The sequence below is a fragment of the Cervus elaphus genome, chromosome 10, assembly GCF_910594005.1.
Source record: "Cervus elaphus chromosome 10, mCerEla1.1, whole genome shotgun sequence".
Classification (NCBI taxonomy): Eukaryota; Metazoa; Chordata; class Mammalia; order Artiodactyla; family Cervidae; genus Cervus; species Cervus elaphus.
The window spans coordinates 47,091,750-47,116,270 of NC_057824.1; the positions used below are offsets into that span (position 1 = coordinate 47,091,750).

The 24,521-nt window shown below is 51.0% G+C and overlaps 1 protein-coding gene across 2 annotated transcripts; it reads left to right on the forward strand.

Annotated features, from left to right (window-relative positions):
• The first annotated feature begins 16,110 nt into the window (after positions 1-16,110).
• Positions 16,111-23,571, forward strand: LOC122701716. Of its 2 annotated transcripts, none has more exons than XR_006343114.1 (2): positions 16,111-16,289; positions 23,451-23,571. XR_006343114.1 is itself a non-coding variant. In XM_043914966.1 (2 exons), exons 1-2 carry the CDS (start codon positions 16,197-16,199, stop codon positions 18,313-18,315), a joined length of 843 nt encoding a protein of 280 aa, XP_043770901.1. In that variant the 5' UTR covers positions 16,111-16,196; the 3' UTR covers positions 18,316-18,422. The 2 variants fall into 2 exon arrangements, 1 of the variants encoding a protein (XP_043770901.1); XM_043914966.1 differs by lacking the exon at positions 23,451-23,571 and adding an exon at positions 17,566-18,422.
• The last annotated feature ends 950 nt before the right edge of the window (positions 23,572-24,521 follow it).

Sequence of the window (24,521 nt, forward strand, 5' to 3'; positions counted from 1 at the left end):
AACTGCTGGGGGAGGGGCGGGGAAGGAAGGTTTGTTTCCAATTGGTTTCAGAAGGCTGGAGCGAGACCTCTGTTTTCCCGAGGCACAACAGAGACGGTCTGCATTAGGGCAGAGAGCGTGAAATCCTCTCTAAGAGGTTCCGTGTGTCACCGGATGGAGCTGGGCCTCACCATGACCATGTCACATTCAGCTCGTTTCCCTGGATCAGAATGGAGAACTCCATCCTGCCAAGCTCCCCTGCCTGGCCCGAGGGGCAGCACGATGGCCCAGGACAGACCATGGGGACACCAGTTGCCAATCCCACAGCGCTTGACATTTTTGGAGTCAATTGGAACCAGCTTGGGCTCTTCACTTTGGCCCTTCCTCCCTCAGGAAGCCTGCCCTGACTGCCGCCACCCACAGGATCTCACAGCATGGCACGCACCAGCCTTGGCTCAGGGAAACATCATTGCCATTTATGCCTGGTCAGACACTTCACTGTAGCTGCCATATTGTAGAATTTTATAACTGTCTTCCATTATGTTTTCTTATCATGTGTCATTAATTCTTTCAACTACCCATCCAACACACCCTCATCAGATGGTTATTTGAGGCTAGCCACGGGGGTCTGGTGGAGAAGGGAATGGCTACCCATTCCAGTATTCTTGCCTGGAAAATCCCATGGACAGAGGAGCCTGGCAGGCTACAGTCCATGAGGTTGCAAAGAGCTGGACACAACTGAGCGACTAAACCACCAACACCGGGGCGGGGGGTCTGGGGTGTTAGGAACAAAGACATGGTTTAGACTTAGGCTTGCCCTCAAGTTGCTCACCGGCTGATGAGAAGGCCAGACAGCTAAAGAGATGTTTAAAATTAAAAGGTGCAAATGCTGGAACTTCCCTGGCGGTCTAGCAGCTAGGACTCTGAGCTTCCAATGCCGGGGGCCCAAGGTTCAATCCCTGGCCAGGGAACTAGAGCCCACATGCTGTAACTAATTCACATGTGGCAACTAAAGATCCCACGTGCTACAACTAAGACTGGTGCAACCAAATAAGAAAATAAAAATAATTTTTTTAAAGCTCGGAAAAAAAAAAAAAGTGCAAGTGTTGATGCAACAGAATAAAGGATCTTGGCATCAGGGGAGGTTTCCCAGAAGAGGTGATTTTTGAGCTGGGTTGGAAGGAGTAAGAGCCCCCCAGCATAGACAGAGAGGAGCAAAAGGATGGAGGCAGGGTGTGGAAGGGTGGGCTGGAATAAGTGTAGTAATAATGACATGAATAGCTGAGTATCTACTAGGTGTCAGGTACTGTCCTCAATGCTTCATTTGTACTAATGTATTTAACGATCATGAATATCAGGTAAAGTAGGTAGATGGGTGCTTATTTATTATTATCACCATGTTATGGATGAGGAGATAGAGGAACAGAGAGGTTAAGCAACTTGCCTAAGGTCACACAGCAAGCTAAGTGGCAGAGCTAGATGTTGGCCTCAGGGCAGTCTGGCTCCACAGGCCTGCTCTTCACTGTGATCAGGGACTGTCTCACCGAGATGTGTCACTGTCTTCCAGAGGGTTGTGGAAACATTGTGCTTGTGTTCGGTCCCTCAGTTGTGTCTGACTCTGTGACCCCATAGACTGTAGCCCGCCAGCCTCCTCTGTCTACGGGATTTTTCAGGCAAGAATACTGGAGTGGATTGCCATTTCCTCCTCCAGGGGATCTTCCCCACCCAAGGATCGAACTTGGCTCTTGCATCTCTAGCACTGGCAGGTGGATTATTTACCACTGAGCCACCTGGACACGTTAAAGCACAAATAAAGCTTTCCAGTCTCAAATGATCAATACCATCTCCCTCACACACACACACAAGTCGCGCCAATCTTCACTCACTGTCTCCTTATGATTCTCCTTTCCCCAACAAGGGCACAAGCCCATCATAACAGTGTCTGTCTCAAGGTACCCACCTCCCCAGCCCTGCCTTTATGACCCATCTAGAGGTGAACCCAGCCCTGCAGTACTTGCTGGAGGAAAAGGTTGACTAAGGCCTCCCCACAAGTCACCTGAGCTGCCAAACACCCAGAGGCCAGCCAAGCAGTGAGCCCGAGTGTGAAATTTTCCAACCCGCCGCCCCCGCCGGCTTAGCCCTGAGTCCAGCTGCCCCAGGAAAGATGAGCTCACACAGGGTCTACCCAGCACCTCACAGACTCTGAACTGCAACCAGTGCTGGCGTCCCTTCCAAATCTTTTAACTCAAAAAACCTGTCTGTGAGCCCCAACCACGGACCGTGTCCGCCACGCACGATCGGTGCTAAGGAATGGCGCCCGGGGCTGGCTCGGCTGCAGCCCAGGCCCCGAAGCAGGGCCCAGGAGTGTGGCCTCGCAGCTGAGGCAGACACAGCCAGGGCCGGCTATGGGGACCATGGAGGGAACCTCAGGCCAAGCAGATCAGCAAAAGCAAGGCTAGGGGACGGAAGCCCAGCAACAATACTGAAAGGAGATGCTCAGGTTCAGGCCTGAACTGGGGCAGCGGCCATGAGGCTAGAGAGGAGTGGAGTGACCCCCACCCCAAAGACATTGGAAAGGCTCTGTGGATGGTGCTGGGGTTCTCCAGATTGGTTGCTAGGGAAAAGAAAGGGGACAGAGTGAAGGAAGTGGGGACGCAGACTTGTGCAGCTAAAGGAAAAAAGGAGAAGTTCTTGAGGTGTGTACCACAGAGGAGAGAGAATGAGCTGAAGGATGGCAGAAAGGGAAATTGGGAAAGTGTGGGCTGTGAGGGGTCTGGGGCCACCCAAGCAGAGATGTCCAACAAGCAGTTGCCCATTGGCCCACTTTTAGAAGGAAAGACAGAGCTGAAGGTCAAGTCTTGGATTCCATATTCATTTGAGAGTCAGGCTTTGGAAGAAAACGAGAGCGCCAAGGTGAATAGCTAAACCCAATGGAAAAAGGGGTCCAGAAGGGTCTTGGAGGGGGAGCGTTCCAGCTGGGGATTAACAAGAGTTAAAGGACTAACAAATGAAAGTCAAGTGGGATAGAGAGAAGCCAGCAGAGAAAAGTCACAGAATTCTTGGGAGTTGTGGGGTTCAAAAACCAGAAGGCCAAACCAGAGTTCAGATGGGGTGGGCACAGAGAAAAGGCCGTTGAGTACAGAGAGCAGGGCATTCCCCCCTACAAGAGTCCAGTGACCGAGAGAATCTTCTCTCAGACAAATGCCAAAGAGAAAAAAGTCCATGCATCGTATTAACCAAAATATGCGTACAAGAATGTTCATAGCAGCTCTATTCATAACAGCTCCAAGCTGGAAACAACCCAGATGCCCATCAATTGATGAATGGATAAACAAATCATGATATAGTCACACAGTGGAATTGTTTCAATAATGAAAAAGGAATGAACTTCAGCTAGAAGCAATAACATGGATGAATCCCAAAAACATTAGGCTGAGCAAGAATAGCCAGACTCAGAGGAGTACCTACTGCTTAACTCCATTTATAAGAAGTTCTACAATAGGCAAAACTAACTTCCAGTGATAAAGATCATGACGACAGCTATCTGAGAGAACGGGTAAGTCTCCTGGAAGGAATATGAAGGCGACTCCTAAGGAACTGAAAATATTCTAGGTCTTCATCTGAGTGGCAGCCGCATGAGCACATACATATGCAAAATTCATTGAGCTGTATGTAGCTGTTTATAAATTTTTTAAATATTTTATTTATGTATTCGATTGTGCCAGGTCCTAGTTGCAGCATGCACACTCTTAGCTGTGGCATGTGGGATCTGAGTTCCCTGATCAGGGATCGAACCCAAGCCCCCTGCATTGGAAGCATGAACTCTTAACCACTGGACCACCAGGGAAGTCCCTGTAAATGTTACCTGAATAAAAATGTAGAGTTAAGAAAAGGCAGAGACCAGGTGAAATCACGGAAAATGATGGAGTGGACCAGTTAAAGATTCAGTCCTTCCATTAAACAACCATAACTTGGCAAAAATGGACTTAATCAGTTTTTGGAGGACTCTGGAATCTAACCCAAAATTTACAGCTACCAGGAAGATGATTAATGAACAGAAAGGAAAACTGAATTTCAGCAAGAGAACACTGTGACATTTTCACCCACCTGACTCTCATTTCTTATTCTCCAGCATGGTAGCAGCTGTGGGGATGACATGACAGCCGGCATCCCTGATGTAACTGACTGATGATGGGGGCTAATATAAAACCTTGTTCTTAAAAACTGGAATTGCATGTTTTGACCTGACTGGGTGGGTCCCTGAGGAATGACTCAGAAGCTGACTCTTTTTATGCACACACACACACACACACACACACACACACACACACACACACATCCCTGGAGTGACTTTCCAGGCAGCAGCAGCATCTGTGGAAGGATTTAAAGTCATATATACTTCATGTCCTCCTGGGGCAAAGGGACAAGTGGGACAAATGGCTGACAGACCCAAAAAAAAAAACTGGGAAGGAGAAGAGAGAGAAGGATGGTTATTAGGGCAGTAACAGCTGAGAAGGGCCACTGCACATACTGGGAAAAGAGTGCAGTGTGCTTGCCCAGGAGGTAATGAATATACTCAGAAAAGACCTGAGATGCTGGGACTCCCCTGGTGGTCCAGTAGCTAAGACTCCAAGCTTCCAATGCAGGGGGCCCAGGTTCATTCCCTGGTGAGGGAACTAGATCCCACGTGCAACAACTAAGAATTTGCATGCTGCAGCTAAGAGTTCCCGTGCCACCAACTAAGGGCCCTGCACGCTGCAACTAAAACCCAGCACAGCCAAAAATATCATTAAGCTCCACCTCTGACGACTCTGCGGGCTCTGCACGAGCAGAAGGTGAGGACTAAGGTGGAGTGAAAGCAGCAGGGCTTAGCGCTGAAGGGATGCCTCAGCTCAGAGTAAAGCACAAAGACCAAGAGAGTACTACTATTTTTCCTTTTTGGTCCCAGGCACTTAAGGAAATCTCAGTCATGTCACCTGCTGACTACTGAGACAGTATAATAGAGACTTTAGAGACCACAAACAACAAGGAATATAGTATTTACAAAAATAGTTTAGACAAGTCACTAAACAAATGGACCAAAGTAAACCCTGGGGAAGAGAGAAAATCTGATTTCCAGAGTTACTACATTATAATACTCAAAATGTCCAGTTTTTAACAAAAATTATCAGGCATACAAAGAATCAGGAAAGTACAGTTCATTCATAGGAAAAAAATTAATCAACAGAAACCATACTTGAGGAAGTCTGATCATTAGACTACTAGATAAAGACTTAAAATACAGTGTTTTAAATATATTCAAAGAACTAAAGGAAACTATAAACAAAGAACTGAGGATATTGGGAAAGCAATACATAACAAGAACATAACAAAGAGATAGAAAAAAATTTTAAAGGAACTAAATAGACATTCTAGAGCTGACATAGGCAATGGCAACCCACTCCAGTACTCTTGCCTGGAAAATCTCATGGACAGAGGAACCTGGTAGGCTACAGTCCATGGGGTCACGAAGAGTCAGAATCGACTGAGCAACTTCACTTTCACTTTTCACTTTCATGCATTGGAGAAGGAAATGGCAACCCATTCCAGTATTCTTGCCTGGAGAATCCCAGAGACAGAGGAGCCTGGTGGTCTGCCATCTATGGGGTCGCAAAGAGTCAGACACGACTGAGGCAACTTAGCAGCAGAGCTGACGTGTGTGTGTGTGTGTGTATATATACTTAAAGCTCCAAAAGAAAAAATTAACAAAGAATTTTATACCCAGTAAAACTATCTTCCAAAAAATTTAGGCAAAATTAAGACATTCCAGATAAACAAAGCCTGAAGAAGTTCATTGCTAGCAGCCCTGCTCTATGAGAACATTAAAGGGAGTACTTCTGGTTGAAATGCAAGGACATTAGATGTAATCTGTGGCTATGTGAAGAAATAAAAAATTTTAGTAAAGGTAACTACCTGGGTAAATATAAAAGCCAATACTTTTATAACTCAATATTTTTAGACTCAAGGACATAAGTAAAAGGAAGGAAAAGAAAAAACTTTTTTAAGGCAAAGTATAACTAAAAGAGTTGAAATGGTTAAACTAATATGAAATTTTAAAAATTTAAGTCAAAAACTGTTACAACAAAGACATTAATTATTAATGAGAGGGTCAATTCATCAGGAAGGTATAACAATTAAAAACATTTATTCACAAAATGGAAGACCTTCAAAATATATAAATCAAATATTGACAGAACTGAACAGAAAAATAGACAATTCTACATTAAAGTAGGAGACTTTAACAGTGCACTTTCGATAATGGATAGACTGGGATTTTCCTGGTGGTCCAGTGGTGAGAATCTGCCTGCCAATACAGGGGACATGGGTTTGATCCCTGATCTGAGAAGATTCCACATGCCACAGGGCAACTAACTCTGGGTGCCTGCACTGCAGAACCTATGAGCCATAGCTACTGAGCCTGAATGCCACAGCTACTGAAGCCCATGTGCCCTAGAGTCTGTGCTCTGCAACAAGAGAAGCCACCTCAATGAGAAGCCCATGCACCGCAACTAGAGAAAGCCTGCAGGCAGCAATGAAGACCCAGAGCAGCCAAAAATAAATAAATAAAGAGCCACATGTTGGCTCTTAAAAAAAAAAAAAAGTCTAGATCATCTAGACAGAAGATCAATAAGGAAAAAGAGGACATGAACATTACAAAACAATCGGACTTAATTAGACCTACAGAGAACACGCCAGTAAACAACAGCCAGAATACACATTCTTCTCTAGGGCACAGAGAACATCCCTCAAGATAGACCATATGTTGGGCCCAATGTGAGTTTCCATAAATTTTAAAAGATTGAAATCATATCTTCTCTCACCACCACAGAATGAAGCTAGAAATCAGTAACAGAAGGAAAAGGGAACAAGTCACATATGTGGGAATTTACACAATCGTAAATAACCAATATGTCAAAGAAGAAATCAAAAGGCCAATTAGAAAATACTTACAGATCATCCACGTGGGGATGTCCCAATCTCTCCGGCCGGGCCTAGGATGTGCCAGACAAGGGACGGGGGTTCCTGGCAACCCGGGGGGCAACCCTTCTCTCTCTGCCCGCCGGCCCTCAGAGATCCTGCCCACCCGCTGGCGGTGTGTGGAGGGCAGGCGTGGGGCACCGGCCGACCCTCGACCCTCAGTCTCCAGCCCCTGCCTCACAGGCGTCTACGGCCGCCATGGCACTCTCGCCTCACCTTCTCGGTGTGTCTCGCGAGAGGTCCTCCCCGCGGTGGGGGCTGGGGGATCCCGCACGTGAGCAGGTCCCACCTGGCCCTCTTAGATGCCCCTGGAGCACCTGGGTCGCCCCTCGGCTGCCCAAGGCCGAGTGACAGCATCCTTTCCCTTTCCCAGCGAGCTCCTCAGGTCCCCACCACGGTGTGTGTCAGGTGAAGAGCTCTGTTGCGGGGGTGCTGTGGTCGGTGAGGGAGGCAGGCGCCTGTCCCCCCGCCCTTGGTGGTGTGAGAGCGATTGCGGCGGGCTGGGCAACGCGAAGGGGGCCGGCACTCTTGTCCAATGGGGCCCCTCCCTCGTGAGGCTCTGTGCTTACCCACACCGCTGACCCCGGCTCCCGCCACTTCGCTCTGTTGGCCGGAAAGGGAGGTGATGGGTGGGCGACTCTGCGCCCTGCTTGAAAAAAGCCTTTTCTGGTGACACACAAGGGAGCCTTGAGGTACCGGACTCCCCCAGCCGCCCCTTCCCCAGGATGCGAAGTGGCCACGGTGGTGACTGCCACAGCGTGTGGACAGACCCTGCCCCCCTCCCCTAGACAGACGAAAGGAGAACACAGCTTCCTGAAACACATGGGAGGTAGCAAAAGCCGTGTTGAGAGGGAAATTTACCGCAGTTAATGCCTGCATTAAAAAGGAAGAAAAATCTCAAGGCAACAATCTAACTCTGTACCTTAAGGAACTAGGGAAAAAAAAAAAAAGAGCTAACTAAACCCAAAGCTAGCAGAAGGAAGGAAATATAGGAATTAGTATAGAGATTAATGAATAGAGATAGAAAAACAATAGAATCACAACAGAATTGACATATCTTTAGCTTGACTAAGAAAAAAAGAGTAGGGAAGACAAATTACTAAAATCAGAAACAGAAGAGGGGACATTACAGCTGAATTTACATAAATAAAATAAAAGGGGGATTATAAGGAAATACTGTGAACAACTATATGCCAACAAATCAGAAAACCTATCTGAAATGGTTAGAAATTCCTAGAAACATACAAACTAACAACTGACTCAAGAAGAACTAGAAAATTTGAATAGACCTATAATAAGTAAGGAGATTGAATTATTTATTGAAAACCTCCCAGTGAAGATGAGCCCACCAGATGGCTTCACTGGTGGTCAACCATACATTCAAGGAAGTTCAGTTCAGTTCAGTTCAGTCGCTCAGTCGTGTCTGACTCTTTGTGACTCCATGGACTGCAGCATGCCAGGCTTCCTCGTCCATCACCAACTCCTGGAGCTTGCTCAAACTCATGTCCATCGAGTGGGTGATGCTATCCAACCATCTCATCATCTGTCATTCCCTTCTCCTCCTGCCATCAATCAAAGGAAGATTTCATGCCAATTCTTCTCAAACTTTTCCAAAAAAATTGAATCAGAGGAAATACTTGCTAACTGACTGTATGAGGCCAGTATTACCTTGATACCAAGGCCATAGACATTAAACAAAACTACAAACTAATATCCTTTATGGATATAAATGCAAAAAAACCTCAGTAAAATACTAGCAAACTGAATTCAGCAGCTTATTAAAAAACTATACACCGTGACCAAATGTGATTTCTCCCCAGAATGCACGTGGTTCAACATATGAAAAATGAAGCCATGTAAAACACCACATCAATAGAATGCATTTTTAAAGCATAATTATTTCAATTGATGCAGAAAGAGCATTTGACAAAATCCAACACCTTTTATGGTAAAAAAAAATGCTCAATAAACTAGAAATAGAACTTCCTCAACAAAATAAAGCCCATGTATGTAAAATTCAAAGCACACATCATACTCAGTGGTAAAAGGCTGAAGGTTTTTTCCCTAAGACTGGTAACAAGACAAGGATGCCCACTTTTGCCACTTGATAGTACAGTACTAGAAAATCAAGCCAGAACAATTAGGCAGGAAGATGAAATAATAGGTATTCAAATTGGGAAGAAAAGTAAAATTATCTCTAGTCATAGATGATATGGTCTTACATGTAAAAAATCCTAACAAGTTCACACACAAGCACATATACAACTATAAAAGCTATAAATTCAGCAAAATTACAGGATATAAAATCAACTCACAAAGACCAGTTGTCTTTGTATACACTAGCAATGAACAATACAAAAAAACTTTTAAAGAACAATTCCATTTACAATAACATAAAAAAAAAAAAACTAAAAACCTCTTAGTGATAAACTTAATCAAGAAGGTGCAATTCCTGGACACTATAAACTACAAAACATTGCTGGAAGAATTTAAAAAAAAACAAAATAAATGGAAAGATAGCCTGTGTTCATGGATTGGAAGACTTACTTAGTACCCAAAACAGATTCAGTGCAATCTCTATCAAAGTCCTAATTATGATGTGGTTTGCAGAAATGGAAAACTGCATCCTAAATTTCATATAGAAATTCAAGGGCCACAAATAGAACACTCTTCTAAAAAGGAAAACAAGACAGGCAGCCACATACTTCCCAATTTCAAAACTTATCACAAAGCTACAATTTAAAAAAAAGTAGCACTGGCATAAAGACAGATGGATTAGAATAGAGAGCCCAGAATTAAACCCTCACAATGATGGTTAGTTGATTTTTGACAAGGGTGCCAATACTATTCAATGAGGAAAGAACAGTTTTTTCAACAAATGGTGATGGGAAAACTGATTTTCCTCATGCAAAAGAACAAAATTGAGCCCTTATCTTACAGCATATACAAAAAATCGCTCAAAATTGATTAATTTAATAACTAAAACTAGAAGAAGAAAACATAGGAAAGAATCTTCATGACCTATTTGGGCAATGGTTTCTTTAAAAAAAAGGCTTTTCAAATGGTGCTGAGATAACCCGATATCTGCGTGGAAAAAAAATGAACCTTGATTCTCTCTATACAATACACAAAAATTAGTTTGAGATGGATTCTAGACCTGAAAGTAAAGGGTAAAGTTACAAAGTTTTTAGAAGAAACTGAGAAAATATCTTTCCAACCTGGAGGTAGGCAAATGTTTCTTAAATATTTGAAAAAAAAGTTTTTAAGAAAAAATTTGTATTTTAATGTTTCTTAAAATAAAAAATTTAAATTAGACTTTATCTAAAATTAAAAACATGTTCCTCAAAAGACACTGACAAGAAAAAAAAGATACTGACAAGAAAATAAATAGAATAACCACAGAATTGGGAGAAAATTTTCACAAAACATACAAAAGACTTGAATGCAGAATATATAAAGAATTCCTACAAATCAGTAAGAAGACAAAGCAATTAAAAATGGACAAAAGACTTGAAATGACATTTCACAGAAGAAAGTACAAAAATAGTAAACACATAAAAAAAGTTATCAGCATCACTAATCAGTGGGGAAATGCTTAAAATCATAATGATATACCACTATATACCCTTTTAGAAAAGTTCAAATGAAAAAGATTAACAATGTTAAATATTACAGAGGATATGGAGCCATTGAAACTCTCATATGTTACTGGCTGAAATGTAAATTGGAAGATGGTTTGACAATTTCTTAGAGTTAAACATACACCTGTCATATAGTCCAAAAACTCTACCTATTCTAAAGGATTTACCCAAGAGAAATGGGTATATCCACACAAAGACTTGAACATAAATGCTCAGAGCAACTTTATTTCTAATAGCCCCAAACTATTAAACCCCAAATGTCCCTCTACAGGAGAATGGATAAACAAACTGTGGTATGTCCATACAGTGAGACAGTATTTGGGAACAAAATACAAGCAACATCATGGGTAAATCTCAAAAATATTATGCTGGGAATTAATTCCCTGAGGGTCCAGTGATTAGGACTCACCACTTCCACTGCCATGGCCCAGGTTCAATCTCTGGTCGGCAAACTAAGATTCCTGTGCGTGATCAATAACAAAAAAAAAAAAAAAAATCATGCCAAATGAAAGATAAAATTCTAGAACAGGCAGAACCAACTTATGGTGCTAGAAGACAGTAAAAAGAGTGTAAGTGAAGGTGTTAGATGCTCAATCATGTCTGATTTTTTGCAACCTGTGAACTTTAGCCCATCAGGTTCCTCTGTCCATGGAATTCTCCAGGCAAGAATACTGGAGTGGGTTGCAATTTGCTCCTCCAGAGGATCAAACCCAGGTCTCCTGCATTGCAGGGAGATTCTTTACCATCTGAGCCACCAAGGAAGCCTGATAGAAATCAGACCAACAGTTGATTCTGAGGGGTTGGGACATGTGAAATGAGCACAGAAACTTTCACAGGTGATGGGAATGTTCTGAGTTTTGATATGCCTTTGTCACAACTGATTGAATGATACACTTAAGACTTATCATTTCACTGTAAGTTAATTATACCACAATGAAAATGAAATTTTTTAAAAGACTTGCTAATACCAAGTGTCAATGAGTATTTAGAGCTTTCTTTCATCTGTTACAGATGAGAATGTAAAATGGTGCCGTTGCTTTGGAAAACAGTTTGGCAGTTTGAACAGATTCATGTTGATGTATGGCAGAAACCAACACAACATTGTAAAGCAATTATCCTCCAATTAAAAATAAAATTTTTAAAAAACTGAACATACCCTTACCATATGGCCCAGCGATCCCACATCTAAGCAGATTTCCAAGAGAAATGGAAACATGTGTTCACAAAAAGGATTGTACACCTACGTTTATAACATATTCTTTATTCAAACTAGTCAAACTCTGGAAATTTCCCTGATGTTCATCAACAAGTGAGCAGATAAACAAATGGTGTACCCAGTGGTATTCTGCTCAGCAAGGAAAGGGAATTAATTATTGATACACTCAGCAATGGGCTTCCCTGATGGCTGAGTGGTAAAGAACCTGCCTGGTGATGCAGGAGGTTCGATCCCTGGATGGGGAAGATCCCGGAAGGAGGGCCCAGCAACCCACTCCAGTATTCCTGCCTGGAGAATCCCATGGACAGAGGAACCTGGCAGGCAGGAACCTGGCACAAAGAGTTGGACATGACTTGAAGTGATTTAGCATGCACACACGCCCATGCAACTTGAAATGGATGCAGTTTATTGTGTGTTGATTAAACCTTAATAAAGTTGAGGTTTTTAAAAAATAAAAAATATTTTTAATAAACTAATTTAAAAAGAGAGACAGTCGACCAACAAGCTGGCACGTAGGTCGGAGTTCAGGCTATATGGGAAATCCATGTGTAAAATCCACGTTGGAGTTTGGGCCACATGTGAAGACTTCCCTGGGCTCACCATGACACACAGCTCCCCAGATCCTCTACCATGGCGCCTAGAGATGCCTGGGACCCTGAACCCCCATCTGCCACTACCAAGTGCTCACTGGGTGTGACGGTCTTGGCAACAAGAAATGGCATTTCCCATACATTCATTCATGTGTTTATTCAACAAAGATTTGTTGTCTACTGGATGCTAAGTCCCTTCTGGCACTTGGATCCTCTATTAAGTAAACAGAAACAGATCCTTCTTCCCCAAAAAGGAATATTAATAAAATAATTTTAAAACATGATTTGAAGGCGTTGAAACAGAATAATAATGGGGCGGATCAATCGGTTTTCCAAAGGTCTGAGGGCTCCTCTGAAGAGGTGACATTTACACCAACACCCACAGAAGAGAAGCGCCATTAGGGGACCTCCTCACGTCCGGTTCTGCGGGGCCCATCGCTGGTCTAGCCCAGAGCAGGTGCTGGATACATATTTAGGAGTACAAGGATGCCTTGCTTTGGACTTCGCTGGTGGTCCAGTGGTTACGAATCCGCCTGCCAATGCGGGGGACACAGGTTCGATCCCTGCTCCAGGAAGATTCCTCATGCCTTGGAGCAACTAAGACTGTGCGCCCGCACCCTAGAGCCTGAGAGCCATGGCTGCTGAGCCCACGCAGCCTAGAGCCTGTGCTCGGCAACAAGAGAAGCCACCACAATGAGATGCTCACGCACCACACAACTAGAAAGTAGCCCCCACTCACCGCAACTAGAGGAAAGCCCGTGCACAGCAACGAAGACCCAGCACAGCCAAAAAAAATTTTTTTTAATTTTAATTTTAAAAAAGCACAGAGATGCTTGCTTAATAAATGAACTTAGGCAATGGATCGGTCAGGGTTCCCCAGAGAAAAAAGACCAATAGAACAGAGAGAGACTGATTTTAAGAACTGGCTCACAGGGCACATAGTCTATGGGTCACCCTGGGGAGAATACAGCCATGGGAGGGGCAGAAAGCTGCCTTACTTGACTCAGCCACGGCAGTGGACCCCGTCAGCCCTGATGAGGGCCCCTCAGATGGAGCAGATCCCAGAGGAAAAGGACCTGCCCTCCCCCCTGCCCAGCAGACGCCCCAAGGCTGAAAGGAAGGGGGTGGGTCAGAGGCTGTAGCATCCTGGGTTGTCAGCAATCTGCCCATGAGATGTGTCCGTGGACGCCCTACCTAGACCCCTCAGCCCACCTGAGTTTATATGCTGCTGGTGTGTTTCTGGTATGAAGATGGCTTCAAGCTACTGCCTCTGTCTTTTTCCTGCTTTGCCTGAGGGCTCTCTGACACCAGGAAACTGGCTGGGCTGGGTGTTGCCAAGGGCTGTAGGGGATTGATGCCCCCTAAGAGCGGGTAAGTACCCCAGCCACCCCAGGAATGCCCTACAGTTGTCGTTCAGTCACTCAGTCGTGTCCAACTCTTTGCGACCCCATGGACTGTAGCCCGCCAGTCTCCATGGGATTCTCCAGGCAAGAATACTGGAGTGGGTTGCCGTTCCCTTCTCCAGGGGATCTTCCCAACGCAGGGATCGAAACTGGGTCTCCTGTGTTGCAGGCAGATGCTTTACCATCTGAGCCGGTGGACATACATTTCTTGAGTTGCACTGGTCGCATTTTAGCACCCAGTAGCTCTTGTGCGGCCGGCGGCGGCCATCCCTGTCAGGATACAGTTAGAACACGCCCAGCACACCGAGTCGGGCAGCGCCCTCAGAGGGGGCCCCGGGGGAACGGAGCCCTGGGCTGCCTGCTCATGCTGGCCTTTCTCCCTTCCCTGCCTGTCCTCCCACCACCTTACCTGTGGTTCCTGGGACCTTCTCCCAAATAAAAGACCTGCAGCCAACACCTTGTCTCAAGGTCTGCTTTCTGGAGATCCTAAATCAATGCACCTGTGACATCGCTATCACGGCAACCAGGGGTGACTCAGCCCCCATCACCCGAGAGCCCCAGAAGAAGCTGAGGGGCTGTGTTCCTGACCCCGGTGCTGCCCCCACCCCCCCTCCTCCAAAGGTGGCACATGGAGAGACACACAGAAATCAGCGTGCAGGGAGATCAACAGCCCTGAGATCTGGGGGTGAGCATCCCGGACCCTCATGCTCTAAGTGCCGGAAAGGGGGGTCAGAGCCCCTGGTAGTCCCACCCAAAGGTCCCCTGCCCTGCCTTCAGCCAGACACTCAGGCACCAGCACATTCCTAGTGAGGACCCGGAGGCTCAGAGAAAGGAGGTGACTCTGAGAAGGTCACACGGCTGCTAAAGAGCTGAGCTGGCTCTCAGAGCCAGGTCTCCTGAGACCCTGGCCCTCACTGTACCCTCCCCGCGGGTCTCATCAGAGTTTGGGTGATGCAGGCTCAAGGCAGAAGAGGCTTGCCCTTCCCAGCTGGGTGTCTTTATTAGAGCCCCAGGCCCACCCCTGGAAAGCACAGGCAGTGAGCAGCTGGTCTCCCCTTCCCTGGTGAGCCGGCTTCATTCGGCTTGAAGGCACATGGCTCTCAGAACCCTGAGGAGCCTGTTTCATGGAGGGAGGGGTCCACACAGTGACCAGGAGCAGGGGGACAGTCTGGGACGGGGAGTCCCGACCGTCTCACCCTTCACTGCCCACGTTCCCTCCCTGGAGCCTCCAGAGCAAGGCTGGACAGGGTGGCAGTCAGTGAGCTCTGAGCCATGAGCGCTATCCCCAGGGCACTGTCAAAATTAAATTAACATTTTTTCCATTTCCCTGTTATTGCAAACATATTGAAGGCTGTTGCACAAACTCCAGTTCTCCACTGGCTCCTCCACCCACGGGTCTTTCAGCCTGGACTTCCAGGGCAGGTCTGGAAAAGGGTGGGCGACAGGTCTCCTGCCCCCTCTCCAGCCAACTCCTCCAAGGATAAGGTCCCCCAGAGTCAGAGCCAAGTGCCAGCCCATGCATAAGCCCACCTGCTCCTCCCTCTCACTGCCGCCAGCCCTTGGGGTTCCCAGGCACCCACCCCACTCTGCCCCTCTCCGGTGGGATTAGAAATCTCAGAGGAGAATAAATCTCCAAACACCAGCCATCAGCCCGTGGCAAAAATGCTCAGAACTCAGACCTGAGTGCTCAGAACTCACAGCCGCAAGGGCAACTGGGGCCTCGGATTGCAACAGATCAGCAGGGTCCCCAAGGAGAGGACTGAGGCCTTGCTGGGCTCATTCATTCGTTCGTTTAGTACGTGTGCAGTGAGCACACCCGCTAGCTAGTCCAGGCCGTGGAGGGACCAGAAGGATGGGACGCAGCCCTGCCCCCGAGTTCACACGGGAGCGGGGGACACAGCCAGGCGGGGATGGCGTGCAGTGTGGTGAGTGGAGTGGATGCCGGACCATCGGAAACCTCCCAGAGGGGACTTTCAACTTGGCCAGTCTGTTGAGAAAGGGAAGAAATGGGAGGTAAGAGATTGGAAAGGAGAATCGGTACGGCCTCTTTGGAGGTGATGGGTCTTTGGAGGTAGATGGAACACAAGGTGGGGGTGTTGGGTCAGGCCGGAGGGGTGGCCAAAGACCGAGACGCGGAGGGCCCTGCGGGGCGGGGGGGCCGTGGGGAGCCAGGGAGGGGCGTTGCCCTGGGGGGCAGGGGCAGGTTTCCGTGGGAAGACGCGCCCTCTGGCTCCCCGTGGAAGGCCAGCTGGAGGGCCAGAGATGTGGATGTTGCAATAGTCCGAGCCAGATAAGATGAGCTCAGAACGAAGGCGACTACAGCAGGGGGAGAACCAAGTCATGGGATCGCATGGCTTGGCCTTGGTCGATCCCTGGCACCAGGGGTGGAGATGAGGGAGAGGGAGGAGTCTCAGGTGATGCCCGCATCTCCACCCGGAATCAGGTAAGTGGGGGTGGGGGGAGCTTCATGGAAAGGGGAGGGAGCCCTGGGGAAGAGCAGGGCAGGTGGGACCCCGGACAGCTGAGTGTGAGGGCCCGTGGGTCACCCAGGTGGGTATGTCAATTTGGTTCTGGATGTACTGGTCTGGAGCCTTGGGGAGATGGAGCTGGCCATCTGACCCAGGGACAGTGGGGACAGTCATCAACCCCAGTGTTTGATAATCAGACTGCCGGCCCGGGGAAGAGGATGGTGAGCAGAGGAGGGGATCTGGGCTGATCACCAGCACAAGGAGGCGCCCCAAGGGAGGGACTGGGGGAGACAGGAAGGACCAGCGTGGGCAGGGGGTTGTGACAGGTGAAGTTGAGGGCAGTCAGCAGGGCTGGGAGCAGTAGCACTAAGCCATGAGAGCTTCGGCATCCCCCTCTCCATCTGTAGAAGACTGGAGAGGGATCTGGAGAGGGATCCGGAGACGGTGGGCAGTGAGGATGGAGGGGATGGGAAGTGTAGACAACCCTCTAAAGAAACTTGACTATGGACAGATTGACGGAGAAAGCTCGAAGTGGGGGGGGGGGGGGGGCGAAAGGGTGGGGGTGAAGGTGAGGGTGGGCGGCACCCAGAGGGACTTTCCTTTAAGATGAGGGAGAAACTAAGTGTGGTGATGTGCCAAGAGCTAGGGAGCATTTGCAGACTCGGGAGAGCAGGGTGATTGCTCGGTGTCTCTGGCCAGAGGACGCCCAGCACTCGGTGGGCAGTTTTGGGACAAGGGAGTGAGCAAGTACAGACGGTGGGAGCAAGGTTGGGCCTCAGGCAGACTCCTTTCGTGATGGGGACAGAAGGGATGGGAAGGCCAGCTGGGCAGGGGAGTTGTTGCGGATAAGGCAGGGATGACTTGTGTGCTTGGAGTGAGCTGGAGGAGAAGGAGGTCCCCAATGTTCTCTCCTCTCTATCAGTCGGGAGCAGAGGGTTGTGTTGGGAGAGGAGCTAGAACAGACACTGCTTGCCATGGGACTAGAAAGGGCCTCAGATTGAAGGCAGGGGGCCGGGGTGCAGCCCAGCCCAACACTTGACTCCACACGTGACCTGGAGCAGAGCCTTCTGCCCTCTTGGAGCCTCTGCGCCCCACCTGCAGGACGGGGCCTTGGCATCCGCGCGCTGTCAGAGGGGTGCAATGTGACATTCCACGGGTCTCGCATTTCAGACCCGTGGAATTCCGAGAAGTCACTCCTGTAGGATTCCAGGCTCCTAAAATCCTATAACATAATTTCTGTGTTGCCACCAGGGATGGGTCCAGCAGACGTCTCTCCCCTCAAAACTGCTCTGTCTGCCCTCAGCTGCCAGCTCTCCTTCCCTCCCTTTTCCCCATCAGCTGTGGGCACGGCCAGCCTCGAACACGTCCCAAGTGAGCACTTGGCAGGCGGGGGCCGTGATTCATGCCCCTCCAGGAGGCTTCGTGGCTAGCCTGCCCGCCAGAGTATGCAAGACATTCTTGGCTCGGCCTGTGTGCTCGGGATTAGCAGGGCGGGGGCGGCTGGGGCTGGGGGAGGCAGACTGTGTTCTCTGTCCTCGCCGAGGCGGGGGGCATCCAGGCACGAGCGTGTCTGAAGTGGCCGCCAAGCTGGCCAGGGAGGGAACGTGGCCCCATAAGCCGAGGCCACGTCTGGAACCCAGACGGCGGGGCTGGGGCGGGGACATTCAAGGAAGGCCGCCACCTGCTCCATGTCCAGGGAATGAAGAAGAGCCAGGAGTCCGGGGCAAGCGAGGCTGCTCACCCCAACCCCCAGCCCCTGTATCTGTCCATGAGTCCCTACCCACCCCCACACCTACTCCTCCAGCCCAGAGCCTGGTCCACTCCATCCCACTGCCCGGATCCCACGCCTGGCTGAGAACCCAAAGCTTGCTCCTGGATGGTCAAGGAGCAGACACACTCAGCTGCCTCCTGTCTCTCTCCGAGTCGACTTCAGGTCTTCCTCCCCCGTGCCCCCTTCTAGGACCGTACCTCCACCCTCAGACTATCATTTCAGAAGACTAATTGTCCCTAAAAATAAACCTCCCAAGTCAAGGCTGTGTACACACACACACACACACACACACACACACACGGTGAGACCCACATCCTAGGAGAGGGCTTTGCTCTCATCAGGCCATCATCCCAGATCAGGGTTGTACTTCCCCCTTCTCCATCAGACCAGTATTCCCCGGTCTCATCTCTCTCTCAGCGGTGACAGGAGAGAGTGGGATTGGGGTCAATAGCTGCCCAGAGAAGAGAGATGAAGGAGGTTGCTAAGTCTCCAACCACCCTCAGGGTTTCCTGGTTCCTCGAGGAGTCTCTGTGCCAAGGACAGATATAGACAGTTCCCGACTCGGGGCAGGAAGGCTGGGCTGGACCGCTCAGGGAGGTGAGGGCTCCTGGCGAGGTGACTTTGAAGAAAGGTCTGAAAGGTGGAGTCGTGTAAGGGTGGCTCTAAGAGATAGATTCAAGTGGGTCTGACCCAAAGCTTGAGCTCTAGTCTCTGCCCCCCAGGGTCTCTGAGCCCCAGGTCAGGGATGAAGACTGCTCGGGGACAGCCCCAGTGAGCCCCGGAGAAGGATGAGGCAGAGTTTTCACTGCCCCGCCCCCCCACCCCACAGCTTGCAAGGGAGAGGGGCAGAGGGTTGCTGTGTTTTCCAGAGGCCATAACCCCTACCCTGGGGGTCCCGGTAGTCAGCAGGCAACATTTGCAAAGACTCCTGGCAAGCACACAGTTGGCCTGAAAACCACCGGACTTCTTTCCCCTCGTTGGCCTCAGGTAACCCCAGGTGACAACGTGGCCAAGACACAGGAAACAACGGATGTGAGTCCAGGCGCGGGTCCTCCAGGAAGCGGCTGAGACAAAGCAGAGTGGCGAGGCGGGGAGAGAGCTGGCTGGCCTTGGGAGGGACGGCTCAGGTCACCGAGGTGGGGGAAGGGCCCCCTCCAGCAGGAGCTGGAATCCCCAGCACCTTGGGGCTTCCTCAGGCATCCGTTCCCTCCCCAGTCTCCAGCTGAGCTCCTGGTCAAGGATTCCCTACACCAGGTAGCACCAGGGACCCAGGGGGACCAGACATGGTCCTCCCTCCTGGAGCCCTGGGACGAGGCTGGAGGCTGGATGTCAAACTCCAGAGTGCAATGGGGCAGGCCTGGGCAGTGGAAGGCCTGAAGGTCACATCTGGGAACCAGGGACCCAATCCTAGCCCAGGAAGGAAGAGGGCAGGGGAGGCCATTCCCAGCCTCTGGGGAAAGACTGGGCCTGTCGGGGATCGGGTGCAAGGCCCCAAGGATCACATCATGTTGGCCGCAGCCTCTGGGCCTAGGGGCCACAGCGTGGGGGCTCAGGATCTATGGGCCAAGCCCAAGGGTGGGAGGAATCACCCAAAACTGCACTGAAAAAGGAAAGATCACAGGGGACATAGAAACGGGTGTGGGGATATTGCTCTTCCTCTGCTTCATCTTCTGTCCCCCTAGACTGAAAGAGCAAAGACTGGGTCTAAATCCCGGCTGCACCATAGATCAGCCAGAAGGCATTGGACACTTGATGTGTCTGAGCCTCAATTCTCTCATCTAAGAAATGGGAGTGATGATAAAAACAGAGGGCCCGGCACTGGGAAATGGCAACTGGGGCTACAGGCACTGTCCTATTCCCCATCTCCAGGCCTCCTAAGAAGCACTCAGAGGCCCCAGCTCAGGTGGAAGCTCCAAACCAGGCCCGGAGCCCCTGCTAGTCAGGGGCAGCGGTTCCCGGCCCTCAGCACCGCCCAAGCGAGGATGAAGGAGGCACACAGGCCCAGCTAGAGCCGGCAGGCTTCCAAGCCCGGTCCATTCCTGATCTGAGCGCCGAGACCTCTCCCCACCAGGGCACCCGGCCAAGCCCCTCCAAGACGGGGCCAGATCCGAGGACAGCTCGGCCAGGCCAGGGACGCAGCTTGCTCCCCGTTCAGTCCTTAAAAGTCCACCGGCCGGAGCGCCTCTCCCCCGGCGGAGGGGGCGGTCAGTGCGGGGCGGCATTCCCAGCATGCCACCGGCGCGGGCGGCCCGAGGTCTCCCAAGGAAGCGCCTCGCTCCGGGCCAGACCCTGGGAAGAGGCCGCATCACCAGGACCCGGGGTGCCCGGAGACTTGCCCCCTGCCAGCTGGGGTTCCACCTGCCTGGCAAAGCTGGCTCGGCCCGGGGGTGGGAAGTGTGCAGTTAGGACCAGATCTAATAAGAGGGAGGGGGCAGGGCGGGGAGGGGGCTCAGACAGAGGAGAGGGGCTTCGAGATGGGAGAGGGGCCCCGGCCCTCCCAACCTCCCCCACAGCTATCACCGGGCCACGCGCCCTAGGTTGTACCTCTGTCCTCCGGCCTGCCTGGCTCTGACCACCCTGACACGTCCCTGCCCATCCGGGACCTCAGTGAATCCAGGACAGAACAGCCCGAGGTCTGGGGCCCCTCTGAGGACATCTCCGCAAAGGGGGCGGGGGGGCAGTCCAGGTGGGGAAGGATTCGCCCTCCAGGCCCTGCTCGGGCTCTGAGGCCATCGTGCCGAGGCAAAGGGACCCCTCCTTGGCTTGGCTTTGCAGTCGGAGGGCTGAGAACCAGCTCACCATACCCACGGAGACCCGAGCTACTGTGGGTCATGGCCAGGTGTGAGCTAGCCTGTGAGGCAGTGGTCAGCTCTCTCTGGCAGCCCAAGGAAGCCTGCCTGGAGGAGGAGGCATGACCCTCAAGCTGGGCTTGAAGGAGTAGGAAGCCAGATAAAGAGGCCTGGCTGCGAGGAGTAGAGGGGCCATCCAAGAGCATGGCAGGGGGAAGGGCAAGGTCAGGGCTTCAGAAGGGGACAGGCACTGCCACGCACAGCCTGCTAAGGGCTGCCACATGGGCAGGATTTCATCTTAGAAGTCGGGGGGCATACACAGGTGTGTAATCAGGGACTGCCGGGGAGAGGATCCCCTGAGGAGCAGGAGAAGGAAGAGGGGGCCCCAGGACTAGTCACTGCAGGGTTATTCCTCTGCCTCCCTAGGCTTAAGGAACTTCTGGACTCTGCCCATCCTTGCAGGATGCCCTATAGCGAAGGAATGAGTGTTTCACTCGGTCATCCTGGGGCTCCATCCAAGATCAACGGTGAAATGGTCTCCCAGGGTCCAAGTCTCCTAAACCCAGAGGGGCTGTGGGTAATGGGGGGTGGGGGCCGTCAGCACTGAACCGGTTCTTCCCCCACCCTCCTCACCCCCCCATCCCCTGGAAGGCAAGTTACCCTGGAAATACTGTTTAGGTACAAACACTTCTTCAGGAGCTCTCCTGGGGGGAAGGGAGGAGAAGCAAGCCAGCTGGGAAGAGGCCCTTCCTGGTCACCAAGTAACCCTGGTCCCTGGGGAAGGTGGGGCCAGGGCTGAAGTTCCTTTCCCAAGGCCCGGAGGGAAAGCTAGGGGGAAAGGAAAAATGACAGCAGAGGGAGGAGAACCCTGGAGCAGGGAGGGTCCCAAGGCCTGGATTTACACCCAGCTCTGCTACTGGCTCTGGACCTCAGTTTACCTTATCTGTGAAATGGACAGTTTGTCCTGATGCCTCCTTTGACCCTGGTTTCCCAACTTCCATATTCTTTGCTGCTGTCAGGACCTTCCCCGGGTAAAGGGGGGAGAGGTCCAGAGATGCTTCCTGCTCAGCCCCTCATAGAGCCCCTCTCTGCCACCCGCTGCCCTGCTGGGTGTGGCAAGAGTGAGCAGCTGGGTGGGTATTCGGGGATGCCACCAGGGGGTCAGAGCTGGGGAAGCAGCCTGGAAGGACAGGGTGGGGAGGAATTTGGAAATTTTTAGAACCTTGACAGCTGGAGCCCCGTGAGTCAGAGGGGCAGATGGAAGTGATTAGGCACTGGCGGGAGGTGCAGGGGGCGGAGATGGGAACCGAGCGTGAGGGCTCAGGGCTCAGAGCTCAGACCCCAGCGGGTGGCTTCTCCCAGCTGCACCATTGCCAGGGGCCTGGGGCTGCTGTGCCGGTTTGCAGGCAAGACTGTGCAGCCAGGCTCATGTGCTGCAGGACCAGAAGGCTGGAGGCAGGACAGCCCCCCAGGGAAGAGAGGACCCCAGGGCAGAAGAGAAGCATAGGACACAGGGTGGGGGGCCGCCTTGTGATCCGCTCCATAACACTTGCTGTCCAAAGGAAAGACGATTCCAGGTGCGGGTCCCGCATAGCCACTCCCCACCCCCAGAAGATCCTAGGACCTCCCCTAGTGGTAATGTAAACACCTTCACCCCAAATCCAATCATATACCCCCCCTTCCCCTCAGGAGGCTGCTCTTGTGCCCCTCAAATCGTATCTCATCTCTGGGCAAGGGGAAAGCAGAGAAGAAGGCATTTTTCAAAGAACTCCACGCTAAACCATTTATCAAGCCTTTCCTGAGCCAGACCTGTCGCTAGGTTCTGAGAAAACTCACTGAGTCCCTGCCTTTGAGAGCTGTCCGGTTAAGCAGGGGAGGCATATGGCTGTGGAGAAGCAGAGTGCCTGAGGACAGTCCATCAGGGCCTGCTGTGAGGTGGGGGTGGCGCGGGGCCAGGCCTGCTCCTGGAGAGATGCTGAGGATGAAGGAAACCAGGAGTTGGCGGGGGGCGGGGGGGGGGGGGGGCGCGGAGATTATATCCCGCTGTTCAGACCCTGAGATTAATGAGTGAAGAGGCCCCTGGTCTCCACGCTGCAGTAGAGTGGAGCCAAATTGGAGTAGATGGAGGGCTGAGGACAAGGAGAGGAAGTGGAAGTGATCAAAACCCAGCCTCGGGAGCAGGGGAGGTGCCTGACTGGCAGGGGGAGTCCTGAGGGGGAGGTGTTGGGAGGGTGGGGAGCACCCAGGCAAAGCCGCCCTGGGGACCCAGCGCCCAGAGCACCCCTGCAGAAGGGACCTCAGGACTGCCCCTTCCTCCTCGCCAGGCCTCAGTGGTCTCGTGAATCCAAAGGGGCAAAGAAAGCTGGCTCCAGCCCCACCCCACCCCACCGCCCACCCCCAGCCTGCAGACCCGCCAGCGACTCCACAGGTCATCATAGCGCTCAAACACGAGCTGTGGGCCGCCAGACCCAGCTTTTTTCCAAAGCATCTCGTGGCTCCATGTCTCCCCAAGCGCCCCCCAACTCCCGACCCTCTCAGTGTTCAGCGAACATGGGCTGATGGCTGCCATGTTCCAGGTCTGTGCCAGGCTCTGGGGTATGGACGAAAACCAAGCGTGGTCCTGGCCGGGGGAGGGAGACAGAAGGAGTGTCCTGGATGCCGTGACTGACTCCACCTGGGACGTGCGGATGCTGTGTTAAAGAGGCGAGTCTGGTGCAAGGGGCAGGAATTTGTCAGGCAGGCCTGGGTGAAGAGCTCTCAAGGGCATGGAGGTGGGGGGACGGCGGGGGGTCTGCATTGGAGCTTCACGGAGGGTGACAGCCAGGCCTGAGGAGAGGGTGGAGGTGAGCAAGGTCAGTACATCAACATCAGGCTCTGTCCCTAGAGGCCATGGGCCTCACTGTTGCCATGTGCCACAACTACTGAAGCTCGCATGCTCATGGGGGATTTATCAAAGGTTTGAAGGAGGGAGGACCAGTGTTTAGAAAGATCACTCTTATGGCTGAGACTTCCCTGGTGGGCCAGTGGCTAAGACTCTTCGCTCCCAATGCAGGGGGCCTGGGTTCAGTCCCTGGTCAGGGAGTTAAAAGATTCTGCACGATGCAACTAAGACCCCATGCAGCTAAATAAATGAATAAATTTAAAAGAAAGAAAGAAAGATCATTCTGATGCCTGTGAACAGGCCAGTGCATGCGTGCTAAGTTGCTTCAGTTATGTCCGACTCTTTGTGACTCCATGGACTGTAGCCCACCAGGCTCCTCTGTCCATGGAATTCTCCAGGCAAGAAGGCTGGAGTGGGTTGCCATGCCCTCCTCCAGGGGATCTTCCCAACCCAGGGATCAAACCCAAGTCTCTTATGTCTCCTGCATTGGCAGAGGGATTCTTTACCACTAGTGCCACCTGAGAAGACCCGAACAGGCCAGAATAAAGCCCAACTTTGATGGCCACGAAGAAGAGGGATGCAGAGCCTAGTAGGTAAAATCTATAGGATTTGGTAGCAGCAAGGAGGGAATTGAGGTGGGGGAGGAGGATGTGTCTGGGAAGTTGGGAGGATGGACAGGGTGCAGGTAGAGATGGAGACGGTGGAGGAACAGCTCTCCGGTAACATCCCCAAGCCTCCCTCGAACCTGATGGCTTCCGGCACCTGG

Coding starts and splice junctions, on each gene's coding strand:
- LOC122701716 (XM_043914966.1), top strand. CDS start 16,197: ATGGCTTGGCCTTGGTCGATCCCTGGCACCAGGGGTGGAGATGAGGGA. Junction 16,290..17,565: donor GCATCTCCACCCGGAATCAG/GTAAGTGGGGGT, acceptor TGTTGCCACCAG/GGATGGGTCCAGCAGACGTC.